Consider the following 16,724-nt stretch of genomic DNA (forward strand, 5'->3'; position numbering starts at 1 on the left):
GCCCCCTGCGTTTCATTATGGGATCCTTTACAGGAGTGGTCCTAACCAAGAAAAACATTGTAAAGACACACATTGTTACCGTCACAGCTATGACAGACATGAATTGTGCTTACACAACCTTTGCTAGCAATAAATTCATATTTCTAACAACAGTAGTGTGAATACACTTTGATGCAAAATCCAGCGATACTGAGATATGAACTGCTCCCATGGATTTCATATTTGCTCTTAGTGACAGATGTGTCGCATTATGAATGTTTATACGTCAGCTAGTCCATTTTTTGTATATTGCGCATAATACTTTCCTAATATTTGCATATTACTGTTAATACTCTTTAAGGAGTTAATAGTAGAAAGGAACTCATAATGTTTCAGAACATTGATATGAGACATTTTTGTGAAATTCGGGGAGTATAAGTCAGTTTTAAAACCAATGACGCAGTGAATGATAATACTACATATATCGTTATAGGACACTACCAAGTCGATAGGGCATAGTATTTCTGCACATTACGAACCACGTCAGCCTTACATTCTTTAAATTCTATCTGTGGTTTGTTTTATTATCATAGAAACAGACAGCGTGGAAGTTATGTAACCAGCAGTCAAGTTTGTGACATTCTCGCGAAGTAGGGTAATTCGTGAATAATGTGATTGCGGGTGATCTTCGTCTGTGCGGGTGTTTTAATTTTATCTTTAAAAATTTGCTTCAATGTGATTAATTTCTCCCGAGAACTTATAGACGAAACCGTGTGATTCATAAAAACTGTAGACGGGACTATGCTATCACCATACAATGTTCCGTGCCTTATTTAATTTTCATTTTTTTTCGCTCATTATTCTGATTTTATCTCGCACCACCACGGAAAATGTCAATATATTTAAGAAGCCATTGGATTTCTTGGAATCTAAGTATGGAGCTTTTCCAGAAAAACTTCGTTTGCAAATGCTGGAAGAATCGAAGAAAATGTTCTACTTTGCATACGAGAATTACATGGAATATGCCTTTCCAATGGACGAACTTAATCCAATAATGTGCACTGGAAGGGGCCCAGACTATGACAATCCGTAAGTTCAACAAAAATTGCTTAATTTAGCCCTATGTTCCCTATACCCGAAACGTAGTATTTAGATGTGTAGTATGAATACAAAAGGCCAAAACGAGCATTGAAAATGGTTTATCATTGAACATAAGTAGAGAACTGACTGGATAAACCAACTTCTCCTGCACACAGCAAATAAATTTTCTGATGGCAGTTGACATAATAATTCGTTCCCATTTATTGGTTTCTTATTAAGTGTTAAAATAGATTTTCTTAAAGTATCATATTAAACTCCTAGTCTCCACCCTCCCCTTCATGATTCCTCTAGCTAAGCTTGTCATTTTTCATACCTGTTAAAAGCACTTACCCTGTAGAACACATGTATGTATACATCCAGGAGTTGATGTGATACTGGAGGTATTAAAAACTATAAGGCTAAGATATAATTATTTCTGGTCATTGAGCATTGACTCTGAGGTCATGTGTAATGTCACAAGTAAGTTTCCAGATAATTTCTTGTCAAACTGTTTAATGACGTGAATAGAATGGATTACATTTACATACTTTAAGGACAGCTGTTGTGTGATGTGAATATATACTTAAGCAGTGTTGTGTATATAAGGACTTGCCGTTTAGGGAGGACAAACCTAAAGCCTTATGAAAAACAGACTATGCATTTAAAATAACAAGCAGGGATGTATATAGACAATATTAATTTCATTGTATTATTCTTAAATTCATTGTATTATTTTTGTTTTTTACTTTTTTTTTACGTATATATTGTTTGTGTCCCATTTCTTTGAAATGGCTTACATGTACCCTTGACAACATCCATATAATATTTATTGTCAATGGGTGGATAAATAAAATAAATAAATATCATACATTTACTGCACATGTTATAACTGATTTTTATTGAATAAAAACTTGGTTGCTCAGAAATTGTGAGCTGTCCGTTGGGGTAACAAAAAGAAATTATTTCCACAGTTTCAGAACCACTGAACATCCTAACAAATGGTTGACACAAATTTTGACACAGTTTACATTAGTTTGTGATCAGATGCATTAGGCCTATTACACCTTAGGCTATATGAATTCCCTTATTTGCAGTAAAGCCAACTCTGGAGGAAGGTACTGTGAAATTATAAGTTATGTGTGAAAGAGTGGAATTATACTAGGCAGATGGATTCTGAGGTATGAGAAATATGTATCCTTCCGTAGGCAAGTTATTCAGCAATGTTTAATAGTTGCAAACTCGCATTCTTCTGGCCTTCAATATAATTCTCACATAAGGTTGGTTGCTTTTCATTTTTGCAAACTGAAATCACATGAACACCAGATGTGGGCTGTGATTTCGATAAGAAAGTTTCTTTTGTAGTAGAGTGTAAGAAATACTCTGGTTATGGGTATAGTGTGGACAGGTGGTGCCTTTATGCATTTTTGTCCCTTTGACTGCAACTGCTGCATTCTTTGGAAAACTTGGGAAGACCTACTCCAACATAGCAACCATAAGGTACTGCTCTACTTTATTCATCCATGGTTGTTTCACCTGATATAGCTTTTTGCCTTTACCTTACCTTACCTTACCTTACCTTACCTTAATACTTGTTCCGTCAATCATGAATACAACATTTCATAACGGTGTGCAATGTGTCAGATTAACGTAAGTTTTCTTTACATGATAATTTTTTCCCCAGTGGATGAGCTTCGGTGTGGCTGCTTCAGATGTATTGCTACCTTGTTTCTCATTAACAATAACAAAAATTTGTAGCCCAACAGCCTGATAAGCCTTTCAACTGGATGCTACTTCTGTGACTTGGGCATCCTTTTGTGAACAGCAGCCAATGTTCTCATAGAGGTCATCCACCAAAGTAAAAATTGGATCCAACGGTGCTTAACTTTGGTGACAGAGTGAGAACAGGTGTATCCAAGGTGGCAAGGCTGTTTTGTTTCTGGTTTAAACTGTCAGGCATATAAAATTACCACATATCATGATTGAGTTGGTCAAGTCAGAAATAAACCTATGATGTATGAAGAATTTGTAGGCAAAATGTGAAATGCTGAAATGCCTGATCCACTCTCAAGCTTTTGCACACACAGTTTGGCGGTGGTATGTCCTCTTCACTCAATTTCCAAATGTGAAAAAATTTCCCTTCACTAGCAGCTTTTATTGGTCACTCAAACTGGCTTTAATTTTAAGGTAATTCCTTTTCGTACCTGATGCCCTTAAACCAGGAGAAGGGCAATACCAATCGAAGAGAGTAAACAACAAACGCAATTGCATAATGCACTGATTCATTCTCCTGCCAGCTTTGAAATTGCAATGAGCTAAGGAGTAGAATGTGATAGTGGCCCCTGCTGAAATCTTGTGTATGATGACAACCTGATCTGCAACTTAGCCAAAGATCTAGCTTAGCTGGGTAGGTGACAGTTTGGTTAGGAGTTGGTGAAGCCAACAGATGTGAATGCGAGGTGAGGATTGTGGTAACAGATTGTGGGTATGGCTTCAATACCATGATACTGTTGTTCTACATTGGGTAAAAGTTATATAAATGTTGATATTCAAACATAATATGAACCAAAATACTGGTCAGAGACTTTGTCATTGTATAACTCCAATGTAGGCTTTCTGTATTTATCTTATAGTTTGTGTTACAAAAACTTATTCTGAACTGGGTTCGGATTTTTGCCTCCACCATTGATTTGACTTTCATAGGTTTCATTAGACAAGATTTTGTGTGTTCTGCGGCAAGTCCTTAAACCAGGTCATGGAAAATTTACTTTCAAAGCTCTGTCCAGTGTGAACTAATGCTAGGTCATTAATGACATAAAGATCAATGGAATGTTGAAACATTAATCTTGCTTTAAATTTGAAATTGTACAAAAATCATGTCATAAATTTCAACTCCAAGATTGATAGTGACAATTGATACTGTAAATTACCTTTCGAGCAGGGCTGTACATTGGTTGGGCTCCATATCTTACTATCCTGATTTAGATATACTAAAAAACTTAAGGCAAATGCCAAAAGGATTCCATTGTGAAGGCCACTGCAGATATCTTACTCTAAGATTGCTCTGAGTGTATGTTCTGTGTCTGTGACTTCATTGCCAGTATGTAGTTCCCTTCCAGATTTTCTTAGGTAATGTTTGCAGCCTTCATAATTAAATTTCAGTGAATAACAGGGGTTAAATTATTTTCTGTTAGGTTAGTTTTACTTGCATGATTGGTGTTGGAAATGTTGAATAATGAAGTGAGAGTATCTTACATAGCAAAATGGTGCAGCAAATTGGCTACAGGCAACATAAATGGTAGTGGTAGTGTTCTGACTTCTGGCAATTCCAATTTTGCTTTTACATTCTTTCTTTTTTTCACTTGGGGAAAGCATCAGCCCATTTTCTTCCCATTAGTGACAAATTCATTAACTAAAAGTACTTGTACTTGATGACATATCCAGAAGACCTGCCCATGTGTCAGTGTGATGTAGCACGGGTGCACGCCGTTGGTGGCTATGCAAAAGATTAAAATTTTTAATTATGTGAGAAAAGTAGAAAGGCCCTCACTGTGCATTAACATTCTCCACATTTAGAGTTGTTACTAGTACTGGTAGGGTATACAAGGAGGCGTGAACAGCGTCAGGTGTTTGGTGATCGCTGTGAAGGACACTGAGCTGCTGCATACTTGTGAGACAGTGTTATTAGCTTCTGACAGGATGAAAGGGGTCTCATTGTGGGTCTCATGGTCGCAGGCTGGACGGATTGTGCAATATCCAGATTTGTGGACCATTCAAATGTAACTGGCCCAATGTGGGATTGCATGGCAAGATAGAGGCAGGCATACTTGTCCTAAAGGTTCCAGTTAACCACATCAGACCACCACAAGAGGGTAATGACTGTATTGTGCCCAGGTGCTTCGTACCCCTTCACATCTGTATCTGCACCTGAGAATAAGTAATGTACATCCTGTTTCTTCCTACACCATTGCTTGGAGATTAGCAGCAATCGGGCATGGGAATTACCACCCAACACGTAGGCTGCCATTAACACTACAGCAAAAATGGCTATTTTTGCAGTGATGTGTAGCCAAAGAAGCATTGAGAAATTGTGAATAGTGTTGCATTCTGTTAAGTGATGAATTGCACTTCTGCAATACCTTGGAAAACCACTGTCAGCAAATATGCTGGTGACTGGGGGAGAGGTCCCATTCTTCCAGTGTTTTGGACATGCACAGCAATGTTACTCCTGGCATCATGGTGCAGGGAGCCATTACATGTGACTTCAGGTTACTGCTGATAGTAATTGGTGGAACTCTGACAGGATGACGGTACATCTTGTGTCCTCATGTTTTACCTCTTGTGAAAGTATCATGGTGCCATTTTTCAACAGGACAATGATCATCCATACATGATGTGTGTGTATGAATGTGATGTTGGATGTATGTTGTGATGTTGGAGTATTGCTGTAGGCAGCAAGATCATCAGATCAGTACCGCAATGGAAAATGCATGGGACCAGCTCAGACATCAGCTCCATCCCAGTACTGGTATCCAGGATATCAAGGTCCAGTTAAAATATTTGTGGGCTATCTTGCCTCAGGAGAGGATGCAATAGCTTTGACACCCTTCCCAAACGAAACTGCACAAGCATACAGACCAGGCGGAGTGCAACATCACACTGTAGCCACATGCTATAACTTCTATGTTAATTTGACTCCATTTTGTAATCACCGAAATAACATCACATAACATCTCATCCTGTGAAGTTTTATTTAGTTCCCCCTCCCCTTGTATATGCTTCACTTTTCTGGCAGGCAGTGTATGTAGGTGTAAAGGTGGACAACTACAGTAAATCGTGTTTTGTGATAGTTCGATCAGCAGTAGCTCAAGAACCGAAACTGGTGAGCTTATTAGCACTTTTGTTGACAGATTTTCAAAATTATCATTGGGCTTATGATATCTCTGCCTTCCGTAGATATGAGCTAAGAATGTTGAACATGGTTGCCATTTTAAGAAATATAGGATAACTGTAAATTTGCGTGTTATGATGTACCCACACACATGATGCTATTGGGAAACAGTATAAAAATATTTTTAAAAAAATCATGTTTCTTTGTTATCTGCAGCCACACTTTGTGCTAAAACACTACTGTAGTGAAGACATGGTATTTGTTCCAGAAATATAGAAGGATGTCTGGAAAGACATCTCAGATTACACACTTAGCAACAAGGGTGCAGTGCAGACATTCTGAAAGAAAACTATAATAAATTTCTGCCAAACATAATTTACTGTGGTAGTTCTTCCCCATTGAAAGATTAGTGAACTGTACTAATAAGCAGCATATTTGGATGATTAAGGTTATTATATCATATAGAAGCCAAACACTCAGAAAATGTATTATAATTTGAAAGGCAGTCGCAGGTCAGTTTCAGAATTCCACTGTAGACAACAATGCAAATTACTGAAGAACCCATCAGATAATGAAAAAACATGCATTAAACCAAGAGAACAGTGAGCTCTCGTGTCAAATTTAAAAACATGAGTTCATAGAGTGGTACCATAATACTCTTGTGTTGATCAAACATACCGGAAAACATCTAACAGCATCCCTCTGAAGTTCTTGGTGGACCCAGATACTTAAACAGCACTAAAGTATGGGTCATCCCTGTGTTGTTTTGCTAGAATACTCCTAATATATCAGTAGACTATTTGTGATCACTAAAATTGACCTTACATACCAATTCTATTTCACATTTCTTTGCAACCTTTCACCTAGATAATTAATTGCTGTGACTGTGTCAAGCAACACGTCACTAATTTTTCTCTCAGGGGACTCACCACTCTTTGGCAGGTTTGTGCATGGCTACCTCAGGGCTCCAGCCTTAGCATAGTTTCCCTTCCATGCTGCATGTCTACCTTCTTTGGGAAACATGCCTGGGCTGTTTTTGGAAATGTATTCTGGATTTTCAGTAGCCAATATCAGAATACAGAATGAGATTTTCACTCTGCAGTGGAGTGTGCGCTGATATGAAACTTCCTGGCAGATTAAAACTGTGTGCCTGACCGAGACTCGAACTCGGGACCTTTGCCTTTCGCGGGCTAGTGCTCTACCAACTGAGCTACCGAAGCACGACTCACACCCGGTACTCACAGCTTTACTTCTGCCAGTATCCGTCTCCTACCTTCCAAACTTTACAGAAGCTCTTCTGCAAACCTTGCAGAATACTTTCCACTGTTTTTCGTTCCTTTTTTTTTCTTTCTTTGTTCGCCTTCTCCTATTCTTCCTCCATTTCGGCATTTGAAGATCCTCTTTTTCTTCTTCCTCCCTGTGTCCTGAAGGTCGGCCCATGTGTCCAACGCGTAACAGGTGACTGGACAACATGTAATTCGCAGCCCCGAGTAGACAGTTAAGGTTTGCACTTACCCCTGCTACAGGCCAGGCCTAGGGAGGGGTGATTGCTTGAGCTGCTACCTTCCCAAATTTGATGATTGGTCCCTCTGTCAGGTGTCCATGAGGTGTGACCTTAGGTGTGAACAGTAGATTAGATTAGATTAATACTTGTTCCATAGATCATGAATACGACACTTCGTAATGATGTGGAACGTGTCAGGTTAATAAAAGATGTCTGTACAAGAAATTACATTACACAAAATATTGCATGACACTAATGATTAAGGGTTTTTTTTTATACTTAGTTTATATCTAAAAATTCAGCCAATGAGTAGAAGGAGTTGTCATCTAGAAATTCTTTTAATTTATTTTTAAATGTTAGTTGGCTATCTGTCAGGCTTTTGATGCTGTTTGGTAGGTGCCCAAAGACTTTTGTGGCAGCATGATTTACCCCTTTCTGTGCCAAAGTCAGATTTAACCCTGCATAGTGAAGATCATCCTTTCTCCTGGTGTTATAGGTATGCACACTGGTATTACTTTTGAATTGGGTTGGATTATTATCAACAAATTTCATAAGGGAATATATATACTGTGAGGATCCCTAGATCCTTAAATAGATGTCTGCAGGATGACCGTGGGTGGGCTCCAGCAATTATTCTGATTACACGTTTTTGTGCAATGAATACTTTTCTACTCAACGATGAATTACCCCGGAATATGATGCCATACGAAAGCAGTGAATGAAAGTAGGCATAGTAAGCTAATTTACTGAGATTCTTATCACCAAAATTTGCAATAACCCTAATAGCATACGTAGCTGAACTCGGGCGTTTCAGCAGACCATCAATGTGTTGCTTCCAGTTTAACCTCTCATCAATGGACACACCTAAAAATTTTTAAATGTTGTGGAGAAAATAGGATCTAGATCTTCACTAGAAGAGGCAAGGCTATTAATAGAAGAGGCCATACCTGCGCAGTTTGAAACAACTGTAATTCCACCAACCTCTCCCTCTGAAATCAGTAAAATAATAAACTCACTGAAAAGTAAAAGCTCTTACGGAATTGATGGCATTTCCAGCAAAGTACTTAAAGCTTGTTCCCCACAGATAAGTAGGATTCTCAGCCATGTATGTAATAGCTCTTTGGAGCAGGGTGTTTTCCCTGATAGACTGAAATATGCCATTGTAAAACCATTGCATAAAAAGGGGGATACGTCGGATGTCAACAACTACCGCCCAATCTCTCTTCTGACAGCTCTATAAAAAATTTTTGAGAAAGTAATGTATTCAAGAGTAGCCTCCCATATTTGTAAAAATAAAGTACTAACAAAATGTCAGTTTCGTTTTCAGAAAGGCTTTTCAACAGAAAATGCTATATATGCTTTCACTGATCAAATATTAAATGCTCTGAATAACCGGACATCACCCATTGGTATTTTTTGTGATCTCTCAAAGGCCTTTGATTGTGTAAATCATGGAATTCTTTTAGATAAGCTAAATCATTATGGTTTGAGTGGGGCAGTGCACAAATGGTTTAATTCATACTTAACTGGAAGAATGCAGAAAGTTGAAATAAGTGGTTCGTGTAATGTTAAAACAACAGCTGATTCCTCAAACTGGGGTGCTATCAAGCACGGGGTCCCACAGGGTTCGGTCTTAGGTCCTTTTTCTGTTCTTGATATACATTAATGACTTACCATTCCACATTGATGAAGATGCAAAGTTAGTTCTTTTTGCTGATGATACAAGTATAGTAATAACATCCAAAAACCAAGAACTAAGTGATGTAATTGTAAATGATGTTTTTCACAAAATTATTAAGTGGTTCTCAGCAAACGGACTCTCTTTAAATTTTGATAAAACACAGTATATACAGTTCCGTACAGTAAATGGCACAACTCCAGTAATAAATATAGAATTTGAACAGAAGTCTGTAGCTAAGGTAGGTCCGCACCCCCTTCTGAAGTGCCCCTCCCTCCTCCCCAGTTGGAAAGAGTGCACCATCGGAGATGCAGGCAATTGTGGGGGATTTTCTTGCAGTGAGCCAATCATCTTCACAGCCATTGGCTACAAAACATAAACAGAATGAGGCTAATGATTCAAAGACCCTCCCCGCTGCACCAAGGTGCCTTTTGGTTCCACGTACTGAAGACGGTTAGTCCTTCACTATGGTAAATCCATTTATTATTCAGGAAGGAGTTGATGCAGTTGCTGGCCATGTGAAATCCTGCTCTCTTGTATGCAATGGCTTTTGGAGACTACTTCTTTTTCTCAAGCTCAACAACTGGTTGTACCTTCACTCCTCCATGGCTATCTTGTTTCTGTCAAGGCCCGTCGAATGCTGAATTCTTCCTGTGGCGTTATTTACATTGGGCTGCTCAATGGTTTGACAGAGGCAGAAATCCAAATGTATCTCTCTGATCAGGGTGTCATTGCTGTCGATAGTGATGAAAAAAGTAGATGCCTCCTTAGTACCCGCATGTACTTTCTTCCTCACTTTTGATAGAGTGGTTCTTCCATCAGAGATCAAAGCAGGTTATGAAATTGTCGTAGTCAGACCATATATTCTGAACCCAATGTGCTGTTACCAGTGTCGTAGTTACACCCACCCTCGACAGTCCTGTCAACACGCAGCCAAATGTGTAACATGTGCAGGGATGCTCACGAGGGTGATTGTCCACCTCTTCCACCTGCTGCATCAATGGCAACTGTGCTGCTTCCTCCCCCCGATTGTCCCATGTATCTCGATGAGCGGGCTGCCCAAGAGATCTGGGTGATGGAAAAAGTGCCTTACCCAGTCACTTGCAAATTGTTGGCTAGTTGGAAAACCTGTGTTCTACCATGCTGCACCTACAGTACTGCTCTTGCTATATCTTGCTCCATGAAGGACATGACTCCACAGATGTGACCTCAAATTTAGCATCACATTTGTGACATCACTCAGCATTGTGGTAGGGTCCCCATCTCCTCCTCCAGCTGTGCCACACACAACCAGACTTTCGCCTGAGTGGGCAAAGTCGCCAGCTACACAACGGGCAGGCCAGCAAGGACAGAAAGATACTCTCTTGAAGACTTCCTATGTCCCTCGAGCCGACCAACATCTGAGTCTTCCTCTGCCAGCCGAAAAGGTTCAAAGAAGCTAAACAAAGACAGTCTTCTCCTTCGCCAACTCGAAAATCGTGTTCTATGGTGTCACTGCATGACGCCCTTGCCCGGCCGACCTGTGTGTCGCTGGTTCGCACCACCAATCGTTTCTTTGCCCTGGACGCTGCAGGCTAATAGAAGGCAGGATCCTCATGGAGTAGGATCCTTGTGCTTCTGTGCCATAAAACAGAGAGTCTTTGAAGGCTCCACTCGGCAGGTGCTCGAGTAACACCCCCTTCATTTTTTCTTCGTCATGACTCTCCTTCAATGGAATGTTAGTGGCTTTCGATTCAACAGAGTTTTTAGGGCTGTTCTTAGAATCACAGCATCCACTTGCTCACTTCCTTCAGGAAACAAAATTGTTCCTCACAACTGCTTTGATCTCTCGCATTCCTTCCCGGTCTGCTTTGACCTTCTGCCCGGGGACAGCATTCCATCTCATGGGGGAGTCATGTTACTCATATGCGATGACATTCATAGTCAACCCATCTTCCTGCCTACCCACACTCAAGCTGTTGCAGTTCACCTTTCCTTCCTCACTTTACCTTTTCTTTTTGTACCATTTACGTCCCTTTGTCATTTGATGTCACCAGGGCAGACTTCTTCCAGCTTATTAGGCAACTAACTCATCCCTTTCTGCTGCTCAGTGACTTTAATGCACACAATCCCCTTTGGGGCTCACACAGAATTTGTCCAAGAGGTGCCCTCTTGGCTGACCTTCTCAATCAACTTAACTTCCTCTGCCTTAACACAGGGGCACCCACGATTCTTTCAGACTCCGCCCACCTTTATTTCCATTTGGACCTATCCTGCACTGTCAAGCTTGCCTATCGTCTCGAGTGGTCAGTTCTCTATGACACGTACTTGAGCGACCATTTGCTGATTCCTACCCCACCTATGTGCACACCCAAATGGCAGCTTAACTAAGGCCGACTAGAGGCTTTACTCCTCCCTGGCGACTTTCGACAAACATTTCCCCAGTTGTGATGACCAGGTGGAATATCTTACAAACATATCCTTACTGCCGCAGGATGTTCCATTCCTCACACTTCCTCTTTACCATGCTGTGTTCCGGTCCTTTGGAGGACTAAGGCATGCTGCAACGCAATTTGCGCATGAAGACATGCTCTCCACATTTTTAACTGTTATCCAACGATGGCAAACTACATTCATTATGAACAGTTGTGTACACAGTGTCATTGTGTATTTCGGGATAACAAAAAAAGCTAACTGGATTTCATTGACTAGTTCTTTTAACTATTCCATGCCCTCTTCTGTTGTGTGGGCCAATCTCCGACGGCTCTCTGAAACCAAGATGCAGTCCCCAGTTTCCGTCCTGACAGTAGCAGATGATGTCATAGTGGACCCTATTCCTATCTCAAACACCTTGGGCTGCCATTTTGCAGATATTTTGAGCTCCTCCCACTATCACCCGGCCTTCCTCCGTCGGAAACGAGCAGAGGAGGCTCGGGCAATACCCTTTTCTTAGAATCACAAGTGCTAAAATGTTGCCTGTACTGTGAGGAAGCTAGATCCTGCTCTCGCTTCATCCTAATCCTCCATCCAAGTGCCAAATGCTGTTAACATTCAGGTGTTGCAGCACCTTTCTCTTGTGGACAAGCACTTTCTGCTTCATACGTACAACCGCATCTGGGCAGGGGCCACATTTCCCAGATGCTGTCTTGAATCCACTGTTGTACCCATACTTAAGCCTGGTAAGAACAAACACTCCTCCCAGCTGCCGCCCCATTTCTCTCACCAGCTGTGTTTACAAGGTGATGGAATGCGATTGATGCCCAGTTGGTTTGGTAGCTCTAGTCTCGCAATTTACTAACCACTGCACAGTGTGTATTTCAAGCGTGCTATTCTGCAGCTGACCATCTCATCACTTTGTCCAATCGTGTCATGAATGGTTTTATGTGAAAATCCCAGACTGTGGCTGTGTTTCACAATTTGGAGAAAGCCTAAGACACCTGCTGGAGGACTGGTATCTTCCGTACAGTGTACACGTGAAGCTCACATGGCCGCCTGAAGCTTACATGGCCGCCTGTCCCGTTTCCTTGAGTAATCTTTAAAAGACCAAGTTTTCAAGGTACGTGTGGATTCTGCCTTGTTGGACACCTTTATCCAGGAAAACGGTGTGCCTCGCGTTTCCATCCTGAGCCTCATAGTCTAGGCTATCGCCATCGATCCTATAATGGCCTGTCTCATGTCCGGCATCTCTGGCTCCATTTTCATTGACGAAATTGCCAACTATTGCAGTTCTCCTTGGACCTATCTCATTGACCTGTGTCTTCAGCGATATCTTGATTGTCTTGGCTTGTGGAGTGCCAACAATGGCCCCTCTCTCTCTCTCTCTCTCTCTCTCTCTCTCTCTCTCTCTCTCTTCCCCCCCCCCCCCCTCCCTCCCTCCCTCCCTCCCTCCCTGACAAAAGTCTTGGTTTCTTCACCGTCTTTACATTTTGGACCTGTTGCTCTTCCATTTGTTGAAACTATGAAATTCCTGAGGCTAATGCTCGGTAGGAAACTTTCTTGGTCTTCCCACATGTCTTGTTTGGAAGTCCGCTGTATGCTGTCCCTCAGTGTTCTACGTGTTCTCAGTGGTACTGCCTCGGGAGTGGATCAAGCCATCATCCTCCGTTTGTACCAATCCTTTGGTCGAAACTAGACTATGGGTGTTTTGTGTATGTATCTGCATGTCTGTCCCTCTTACACTGCCTCAGTACTATCCACCATTGTGGCATACTTCTGGCCACTGGCACCTTTTACACTCACCCACCTGCGAGAGTCCATATGCAGAGGCTGCCGAACGACCGCTGTCCTACTGCCGTGACTTTCTCCTCGGCAGATACATGTGCTGTTTGCCTGCTACGTGTGGCCGCCCATCCTATGTCACCTCTTCGATAACTCTTTTGATAGCCAGTGTGGGGTGTGTCCCTCTTCTGTTACCTCCTGGAGTTTGGGTTCAGCTCTTGCTCCGGCAGCTTGACTTAACGCTACCTGCAACTTTGCCAGTGGGTGTGAACCCTTCCCCACCTAGGCATTGTGCGGCAGCCTGTGTTCACCTCGGCCTTCATTTGCTTCCTAAGGACACTACTCTAGCCTGGCTCTATTGCCTTCAGTTTCACGACCTTCGCATGGACCTATGCGATGTATCTTTGTACACTGATGGCTCTTCGACTGACTGTGGTATCGGGAGTGCCTTAGTCACTGGTGCCGACGTTTTGTGGTATCTGTTTCCAGAACACTGCTGAGAAATTACAGCAGAGCACTTCGCCCTGTATGAGCCACGCAGTACATCTGACGACACAGGCTTTTCAATTTTATCATCTGTTCAGAAACTCTGTGCCCTTCAAAGCCTCTATGTACTGTATGCCATTCATCCCCTAGTGGAACGGATCCAGGAATGCTGTCACTTGCTCACTCTTGATGGAGCCACTGTGATGTTTATGTGGGTTCGTGCTCACATAGGACTGACAGGAAACGAGGCCGCTGACGCTGCTGCTGAGGCTGCAGTCCTCGTGCCTCAGCCCATTAGTTCTTCCATTCACTCCGTGTTGCCGTCTGTCAGCAAGTGGTGTCACTTTGGCATCACCACTGGTCCTCCCTTCAGGGGAACAAGCTCCGGGTTATTAAGCCTCTCCCAGCAACTCGGATGCTCTCATCTCTGCCCTCTTGCCACGAGCAGACAATTTTTAACTACATTGCATGTTGGGCCCTGTCTTTTTAGCCATCACCATTTGTTAAGGGATGCTCCCCACTACTTTGTGCACATTGTGCTCAACTTTTGATGGTCTGCCATGTCCTGACAGAATGCCCCCCCCCCTTTTTTTTTTAACCGCTTATGTTCTCACTTGTGTTTTACGTCTGAGTTATTGGCCACTTTAGCGAACAGCGTGTGGGCTGTCGGCCACGTTTTACTCATCAGTATGATGAAGGCCATTTAGTTTTTAATTCTGGGCCTTCATTTCTGTATGGTGTATTTTATAGACCTTACTCCATATCCCTGTTTTTAGCTGCCTTCTTTTAAATTGATTGGGGTTGGCGTGTAGTCATTTTTAACTGCTTTCTTTATCTTCGTGTTCTACAGTCTTGACATGGGCGCGTATGATCACAATTGTTTTTGTGCCCTAAAACAAAACAAAAAACAATAATTTTGTATTTGAATATTACAAGACTGTGCTTTTTGTACTCATCTGCAGTAAATTACATTTTTCCACATTTAGAGTATGCTGCCATTCATCACACAGAATAAAAATTCTATCCACTTCATTTTGTTTCCTCCTACAGTCATTCAAAGACATTTCACCATTTACTACTACAACACACCAAGCAAGGTGGCAGTGTTGCACTCTGGAGGATGTTGGTTTAAATCGTCATTTAGATTTAGGTTTCGCACAATTTCCTTAAATTGCCCCAGGAAGATGCCCAGAGGGTCCCTTTGACAAGGGCACAGCAGATTTCCTTCCCCATCCTTTTGTAGTCTGTGCTTGCACTTTGCCTCTAATGACCATGCTGTCGGCAGGATGTTAAACTCCAGTCATCCTTCCTCCCTTTTACAATGTCACCAGCAATCAGTCCAGTTACTGACAACCCTATCTGCCAGATTGTTTATGTGCATAAAGATCAACTGTGGTCCTATTGCATTTCCATTGGTGTTCCTGGTGGTACCTTTTGTCTCTGAACACTTGCCATCCAGAATAATATACTGGGTTCTATTACTTAGAGACTTCGAGCCACTTGCGTATCTGAGAACCTATTCCATATGCTTCGATGGTTGTCTGTTGCACGACACTGTTTCTGGCACTTTGTGGAAGTCGAAGACTATGGAAACTGTCTGTTGCCCTTCATCTGTGGTTCACTGTGTACTGTATGAGAAAAGGACAAGCTGAGCTTTGCATGAGTGATGCATTCTAAATCCATGTTGATTTATTAGATAGAACTTTTTCTCTCAACAAAATGTATTATGCTCAAACTTAGAATACGCTCAAGAATTCTGCAACAAACTGACTCAAAGGAGTCTATAATTTTGTGGGTAGATTCTTTTACTCTTTTTATACGTACGAGTCATCTGTGCTTTTTTCCTGTTGCTTGGGACTTTCCATTGGGCTAGAGATTTGTGATAAATACAAGCTAAGTAGGGGGCCACTGTCGATGAGTGCTCTTTAAAACCAAGCTGTGATTCCTACTAACTTTTGTTTGTTGATATTTCTGCATTTTTTTTTCTCTCGGCATTTTCTGAATTGTATTATGTAATAATGGTGCATCTTTTCCATCCTTTATCCGCATACTCGGCTATAGGCTAGTCCTCCAGACCAATCTACAACAAACATTACACTTTTTGACAGTAACAGGATGTACTGGTACCAAAATTTACTTATGATTAAAAGGTAATAAGTGTCTTTGAACTTAGTCATCGCCTTCCTACATTCAGAAAGCTTTAGGATGTATAATTATATCCCTCAAAAGGCAACTTAGAAATGACACTACTAATAAAAAAAACTATAACTAAAGCTAAAGTGCAAGAAGTTAGGGTGTCTTCTCTAGTGCTGTAGAAGAGCATAATTCTGATGCAACATTAGGAATACTAACGCAAAGTAGTTACTGAAGGAATGGCGTGGTGGAGCAGCGGAAATGTGGTCTGTTACAAAGGGGGTCAGTAAAGCGCTTAAAAATAAAAAGATGACTGATTCTATTGAAACTTTTGACTCACTAGACTTGCTGGGATACATAGAGGCAGTACTCCTCTGTCTGAAAATGCAGCCACGTGTTTCAAACCCCTCTTCCCCCACAGTGCTTAAGTGTCAGTGATACGTGCACACACCACTTGAATGCACTGGACATGCAACATGTGACAGATGCAGGAAGGCATTTCATGAAGCAGGAATCTCTTGCTTCCATCCAGAAGTCTGTGTCAGTTACTCTGCCGATCATGCAGTATGGGACCAAAGCTGCAAATACTTAAAGGGGAAAAGAGGATGCACGAGATAAAAGTAATCATGTGAGCATCCTGTGTACTAGGACAAAAAAGAGAAAAAAATGTTAGTCAGTGCAGTTATCTATATTAACGTCATTTACCTCGGCGATTAAGGCTATTATTGCCAAATTACACTAAGACTAGAACTGTAAGTGCAACAAATGGATGATTTTGA

At 41.5% G+C, this 16,724-nt stretch overlaps 1 protein-coding gene across 3 annotated transcripts in view; it reads left to right on the forward strand.

Annotated features, from left to right (window-relative positions):
- Nucleotides 1-218: 218 nt before the first annotated feature.
- The window catches only part of LOC126297632 (ER degradation-enhancing alpha-mannosidase-like protein 1), a 217,576-nt gene continuing 201,070 nt past the window's right edge, over nt 219-16,724 (forward strand). Inside the window, exon 1 of one of the 3 annotated variants that reach the window (XM_049988654.1) lies at nt 219-1,068. In XM_049988654.1, coding sequence (XP_049844611.1) covers nt 797-1,068 — 272 coding nt within the window. In that variant the 5' untranslated portion in view covers nt 219-796. The remainder of the gene's footprint in view (nt 1,069-16,724) is intronic. The other 2 variants (XR_007552558.1, XM_049988655.1) reach the window with 2 other exon arrangements.

The sequence above is a fragment of the Schistocerca gregaria genome, chromosome X (assembly GCF_023897955.1).
Source record: "Schistocerca gregaria isolate iqSchGreg1 chromosome X, iqSchGreg1.2, whole genome shotgun sequence".
NCBI lineage: Eukaryota > Metazoa > Arthropoda > Insecta > Orthoptera > Acrididae > Schistocerca > Schistocerca gregaria.